Source organism: Sardina pilchardus, chromosome 4 (assembly GCF_963854185.1).
Source record: "Sardina pilchardus chromosome 4, fSarPil1.1, whole genome shotgun sequence".
Taxonomy (NCBI): domain Eukaryota; kingdom Metazoa; phylum Chordata; class Actinopteri; order Clupeiformes; family Clupeidae; genus Sardina; species Sardina pilchardus.
In genome coordinates this window covers 16756852-16763704 of record NC_084997.1, presented here as the reverse complement: position 1 = coordinate 16763704, position 6853 = coordinate 16756852, and the positions used below count along the sequence as shown (strand labels likewise).

General features: G+C 47.4%; 1 protein-coding gene across 1 annotated transcript in view; it reads left to right on the top strand.

The window, feature by feature from the left end:
- Nucleotides 1–4112, top strand: part of slc49a4 (solute carrier family 49 member 4) — a 36191-nt gene extending 32079 nt beyond the window's left edge. Inside the window, exon 9 of the mRNA XM_062534378.1 lies at nucleotides 3263–4112. Within this exon, the coding sequence (XP_062390362.1) occupies nucleotides 3263–3378 (116 nt within the window). The 3' untranslated portion in view covers nucleotides 3379–4112. The remainder of the gene's footprint in view (nucleotides 1–3262) is intronic.
- The last annotated feature ends 2741 nt before the right edge of the window (nucleotides 4113–6853 follow it).

Below are 6853 nucleotides of genomic sequence, written 5' to 3'. Positions count from 1 at the left end.
TAAAAGCAACAAATGATGACAGCGCGTCAGACCTAATGAAACCCTATGGTCGCCTACCCTGCTTGTGATGGACGTTTTATTTGTGCGCCACGATGTTCTCGCATGCGGAGATAATTGGGCCCGCTAACTTTCAGCCCTTCGGCAGTCACCATGGTGAAAAGTGGAGCGCAGAGACATTAAACTAACCCCCCTCACAACACACACACTACACACACACACACACACACACACACACACACTCACACACATACTCCTACCTACACACACACACACACACACACACACACACAGAGAAAAGACGCTGTCTCTCTGTGCAATGAATCGGCCACAATTAAGAGTAATTGCAGCAATAAAAGCCAGCGGACATGTCTGAGACGCCTTGACTTCTCCCAAGCCCCCCCAACACACACACACACACACACACACACACACACACACCCAGCACGGCCCAGCGGAGTGTGAGGCGAGGAGCTGCTGGTGTTTGAGTGACAGGAAGCACATCATCTCCGCAGCCTCCTCTACACTTGTGCAGCTGCCGTGCCCCAGCGCAGCAGGCGAAACCATCACAGTGGCGAGACACTGTATTTTTTTTCTTTCTTTTTTTTTTAAATACAGTGTCTATTTCATGTCATTCCCTCTAACGAGATATAGAACAGTAGAGGGAAAGAGAGGAAGATGGAGAGAGAGAGAGAGAGAGAGAGAGAGAGTGTGTGTGTTTAGAGCAAAACACATGAGAGTGAGAGAGAGAGAGAAAATTAGCATTGTTTTATCTGGAAAAAAATAGCAGTATTAGTCATGGTCAGAGTAGAGACTTAAAGAGGCAAACTCTTGAAACTCTTTTACTCTGTCTGTGGGAGTCATCCAAAATGGCCTCTTGTCCCCCCCCCCCCCCCGTAACAAATAACGTCGAGCTACCAAGACCGCCAGCTGTGACCTCGGCCTCGCCGACCCCTGCGGAAGCGCCTGATTGGATTACCTGCGTGTGAGCAAGCGGCGGCTCTCGGCCATTAGCATTCATCGGCCGTGCCGCTAACCCGGGCCGCTAGCACCTTTAGCCGGGCTGTGCGCGCCACGCCGCGCTACGCTACCTGTTTCCCCGGAGCGCCGTCCCTCCCTAAATTGATGCGAGCAGCGGTTGGGCGTGAGGCGGCGAAGCGCAGGGCCAGATAAACACAACTCCATTAACCTGACGGAACCGCCGCCTTCACCCGCTGCGCTAGCCAGTGAAGGCCTGATTAATGAGACCGATCTCACTCGGCTGTGTGTGTGTGTGTGTGTGTCTGTGCGTGTCTGTGCGTGTCTGCGAACTGGCGGCAGACACCGCATCCCTTCTCACCTCCTCACACTCTATCGCTCGCCTTCCTTTCACTCTTTTGTTCGTCTTCATTACGCTTTACTTTTGTTTGTTTGTTTGTGTTTGTGTTTTGGTTCCCGATTCAAAAGGCAACCCCGAGTGCTCCTTAGAAGTGTCGTGTCTCTCTTGGACAAATGAGCCGTAATGCGGTCGGCTTTAAGATGAGCACACCGTGTCACCTTTACCTGCCTGCCTAGTGCCTGCCTTTTTCAAAGTGCTTTCAAAGATCCAGCCAAAGAAAAGTTTGCAAGTTGCCACAAATTGAGCCTCGCCGTTCCCTCGTCTCCCCACTTCTCCTTGTGTTTATACAGCGTATTCTTTGTCCTATTTGGAGCTGCCACGCTGCCTGTTTTGATTGCTGCCGCTGGCCCTCCCAGAAATGCGGCGATGACCCAGCATGCATTGCTTCCAGCTCTCCCATCGATCCATCTCCCTGCATGGGGCTCGCTGGGCCATTGATCAAGCCCCGCTATCTTTGTCCAGACATCGCTAGCCCTGCACACCGGCCCTATTCTGAATTAAGATGAACTGGCTGCCAGTGTCTCGGGGGGTGGTGGTGGTGGTGAGGGGGGGGGGGGGGGGGGGGTCTTGTTGTTTGACCTGCTTATTTCCCTTCTATATTTGGAGGGGCACCCTACAGAGGCCCCTGCTGCTTTTGGAGAGCGTGTCTGTGGTTGGCTTTAACCTGCTCGCTTTCAACTGGCAACCATGTGAGGTCTATAGGGGCTCCTCTGGCCTGTTGGCTGGGATTCAATTCAACTGTATAATGCACATGTTGAGTTAGAAACCCTCTCTGGAAACCCTTGACATTTGCATGTTGACATTTGCATGAGATGTTTGAATGTGAATAGAAGATCAAATCACTAGAGGGAAGTGGATTAAATCCCAAATCACATAAGGTAATGCATATGCACTCGTGTATGTCGGAATTTTTATTAGGAATTTCTGGTTTTCCATTTTTAACACCACAGATGTAAACACGCACAGACTCACACAGAATTTTCAGGAAATGTGTTTAACACGCAAATGATTTGGACGTGATGGGTTGAAACTCTCATAACTCTTTCCGTGATTGGCTTTTATGTTTTTGTTTGTTTTATTTTGTGCTTGTCTTGTCTAATCGCCAATGAAATAGATAGAAAGATGCTTCAGTAACCATCTTATTGCCAGTGGGAGGGAAGATTCGAGCAAACACTGTCAGCATTTGGCCCAGATTCTCACACCCGCCTGTTGGATTGTCGAACATCGGTGGTGTTGCGTGTTCTCAGACCTGAGGCTGTAGATACAGTAGTTCTTAGTGCTTCTCCGCAGAACAGCGAGGTGTAGTTGCTTAGTGCAGTACAAATGGAATCTGTGATAAATGCGGTGGCTTTCTTTCTCTGAGTCACAGGCAGCCTGTAACTGGGTGGATTATGTTGAGTTGTTTTGGAAGTCTGGGAAGGTTTTCGCTGACTGTTGAAGTGAGCACTGAAGCCTGAAGTTATAATGTCAAAACAGCGGCCCTGGTTTCGCTCAGCCGGGGAGTTTCTCTGCCAAAATGCTGGCTCCTCAGCTCTTGCGAAAAGAGATTTATTCTCAACGTGACTGCTCTGCACAAAGAAAAATTATTATACAAAACAACAAATTGAGTTGTTTTTTGCTGGGTTTTTTTTTTTTACAGTTGTTGAAACATTTGGCATTTTTATGACCGCTCACGTCTCTCCCCAACCACACACTGCTGCGCTCTTTAGAGATGTCTGGGGGGTTTTAGCATTCTACCACTCTGCCTCCACTTGCTTGCTTTTCCTGCTGTTTGCTGCTATCAAACCTGAATTCAACTGTGTCTGAATTACATTGTTGTTTTTTCTTTCTTTCTTTTTTCTCTCTCTCTTTTTCTTTCTTTCTTTCTTTCTTTCTCTCTCCTCACAGATACATCCTGGCTAAACTGGTGTCTGACTGGCTCCTGTGTCTTCAGTCTCATCCTCATCCTCCTGTTCCGAGAATCGTATGACCGCCTCTACCTGGACGTCTTTGTGTCCGTCTGAACTCCTCGTCGAGGACCGGAAGCCTTTTATTTAAAGAAAACCAGGAAAGAACGGAATAACGGTTTTTGCAGCGAATTGCACAAAAAGGAGACTGAAACAGTAACTGTTAGAGCAGCAAGACAAGCGTTTTGTCTGTCCTCTGTTTTTATGGACTTTGATATTGTAAGAGGACATGCTGTATGCTGTTGATGTTGTCGTTGTTGTTGTCGTACAAGTGTCTAACAACATTGACGGTTGCTTTTGTGAAATCGATCGAGATCCCTAGGGAGGAAAAAGAAAATGACGTGTCCTAGTGTCAACTAGCGTAGTCAATGTTTCTTACCCACACCAAGTTGTTTTTCTCTCTTGGTCTTGCTATCGTTTTTATAATTATTACCATTATTGTTTTTTATATATATATACATTGTCTGAAGGTGATGACAATATCACCATTGTTTTGGGCATGAGGGACTTTTGTTGTTTACAAGGTTCAAGTGGGTTGGGAGGAGGGTGGAATAGATTTTTTTGTTTTTTGTTTTTTTAGAAGACATAGTCGACAAGTAGAAGTACTCAGTGGCGCCCCCCAGTGCCAGGCAGTTCAGCTCATTAGCACTGCTGATAGACCACACACTCTATAAATCAGACACTTCCCAAAGGTTCCATGGGGACGCCAGACCTAAAGGGAGCACTCAGTGGTTTTAATGTCACTCATAACCTCCCCTTTTGAAAGATGTGGCTGGGGAAGAGGGGTGCTGCTAGGGTTGGGGTGGGGGGGGGGCTGAGCTGGCAGGACTCTGTGATCGGAACCCTTTATAAAGTAGAATTCCGGTCCTATACCTCCATCGCCATCTCCACCCTACAGACCCATTATGCAAATGGACGTGAGCAGTTCGCCAGCTTTCTTTTGTTGTGAAATAGAAGTTGATTGGCTAATGCAATTTTATTTTTTATTTATTTGTATTTTGTTTTTCTAAAGGGAGTTCAAATTGGACAGGGGGTTGCCTTGCGGTGTTAAAGTGGCAAAACTGGCAGCCTTCTTATTCAATATTTTTATTCACTGGGTGTGAAGTGATTCGCTTAGTGGCGAGTTAGCATTTAGCAGTTGTGCCATTTCCAGAGGACCTGAGGAGCCCAGGCACTGGAGCCCCATCATGCACAGGGATGGGGCTGTTATGACATTTCAGATGGCAGTCGTGGACCTTTTGTCACCCTTCCTGTTTTCAACTAAGCCTAACCTCACTTGTGCTGAGCATGTTTTTAACGTTTTTGGTTTTTTTTGTTTGTTTTTTAAACTCAGTTTTGATACACTTGTTGTACTTGTTACTTGATACTGGTGTTTATTTATACAAGGGATCAAAACACTACTTCAAAATAACGCTGTGGATAACAAGGACTGTTAAACACATAATCACATCATGCTTAATCCACTTCAATATGGAGAGCTCCTTCACTAGTCGCACAGGTAACCTGATGCAACTGCAATGCACAGAGTTCACCAACAGGGAGCGCTGTGTCAAACAAACCTCTTCTCAACAGTGACTGCACCATCACTTCCCATGCCACGTCAGACAACTGATTAACCATGAATCCTCTTGTTTTGTTTTTTCTTTCATTAGGGGACTCTTAAGGAGATCCCCCAAGCAAGCTGTGACCTGGATTCAATAGTTAAGACTGGTGCAGAGACTTTTACAGACTTGGACCCACAACCAATGTATGTTGGTGGGTGTGTATAGGCTTTTGATACACTCTCCTGTCCTCTCAATAGTACTCAGTAGTGACAACCCACCCTCCTACACACACACACACACACACACACACATACTGTGACACACACACACACACACACACAGATCCCTGCCTAACTCCACAGCCTCCCGGCGTTTGGGATTTGCGCTCCTTTGAGGCCTGAGAGGATGTGTTTGGGGGGCGGATGAGCCGAGGCCAAAGCCTAATGAAATGTGTAATTCGGTGAGGGTCTCTCCTGGCTCCGGCCCAGTGCTCCTGATTAAAGCCTAGGGCTTCAAAGAGAAAGAGAGAGAGAGAGAGAAAGAGAGAGAGAGAGACAGAGAGAGAGAGAGCCCCCAACACCCCCCAACCGCTGGATGGCCGAGGAGGGTCTTCTGGGAGATCAGCTGCTCCACACGGACTCTGTGACCTGTTTTTACCCTACTTTAAAGTGGGCTTAGCGTAGAGGTGTGATTATTTTTAAAAAGTGATTTAATGGTGGTTGTGGCTCCTTTTCTTCCCGCCATGTTGTGCTGTGTGCTGCATTGGACGGAGTGAAGGGAAGAGGTTTCACGACGGCCGTGCAAAACGATTCCACCTTGTTTTACAAAAAAGAAACGGTGGCGTGCGTCTCTTTTACCTGGTGAAAATATTGCCTTAATTAACAGTGACTGTGCATTGTGTTCTCTTCCTCCTGGCCATTCTCTTTCTGTCTCCTTTCCTCCTCCTCCTCCTCCTCCTTCTCCTCTTTTTCTCTCTCTCTTTTTTACTGTGAGAAGGCCGTCATCTCCATGCCGTTTCAGGGCCATGAGACGCTCCCAGTCCTCGCTGTTGTGTGCTCTCTTGTAATATAAAGCAGGGGGCCGTGCCGTGCTTGGGTTGTCCTTGTCCATGCCCCTTTGTGCGAGATGTATGTCGATGATTTTTCTGCACCTTATTAAAACGACTTCTTTTTTTCCAGAAATACCGTATACGTCTCTCTCGCTTTGTTGTTCTGAAAAGGGGCTGCAAAATGCCTCAAGACTTCTTGAAACGTGTGCAGAGATGTCTGTGTTATAAAACTTTAAACATCAACACACTCCGCAGGCAAATGGGAGAGTTTCGTGCAAGCCTCCATTCCTTCGGTTAGCATGCAACACATAAAAATATCCCCACTCCCAGCACACAGCCTTATAAACACACTCATCATCACACACCCACTTACACACAAACGGATAGGTACACCCACACACACACGCATCTCCCATGACAGAAACAAATCATGACCTTCCACTCAAGTGAGCTCATGTGTTTGAGCTAGCAAGCACGCCATATCCCCCTCATCGCAAAACACATACACGCACACAGACTCCCTCACTCAGCCTGCCCCCCTCCCTTAGCTTAGAATGAGGTCACGGAGAGAGCTGTAGAGTGGAGTAGTAAGGGCCCCTGGTTCTCCGTGTGTGTATGTATGTGTGTGTGTGTGTGTGTGTGTGTGTGCGTGCGTGCGTGCGTTATGTGTACTGTAATCCTACTTCAGCCCAGGCTCTTTAGTCTTCTTCACTCCTCATTCACAAAGGGCACCACTGGCCTGGCCTGACTGCTTGTCTCTCTTCCTGCCCGGAAATGTACAACATATGCTCGAGGTGTCAACTCAATGCAGCTGCCGGTCTGAATGTTAACCTGCAGGCAGATAGATACCAAGGCTGGCCATACTTTCAAGGGCATCCACCCTATTCATCTTACTGTGAGCCAAACAGCTATCTGCATACTGGCCAGGGAACTAGACAAA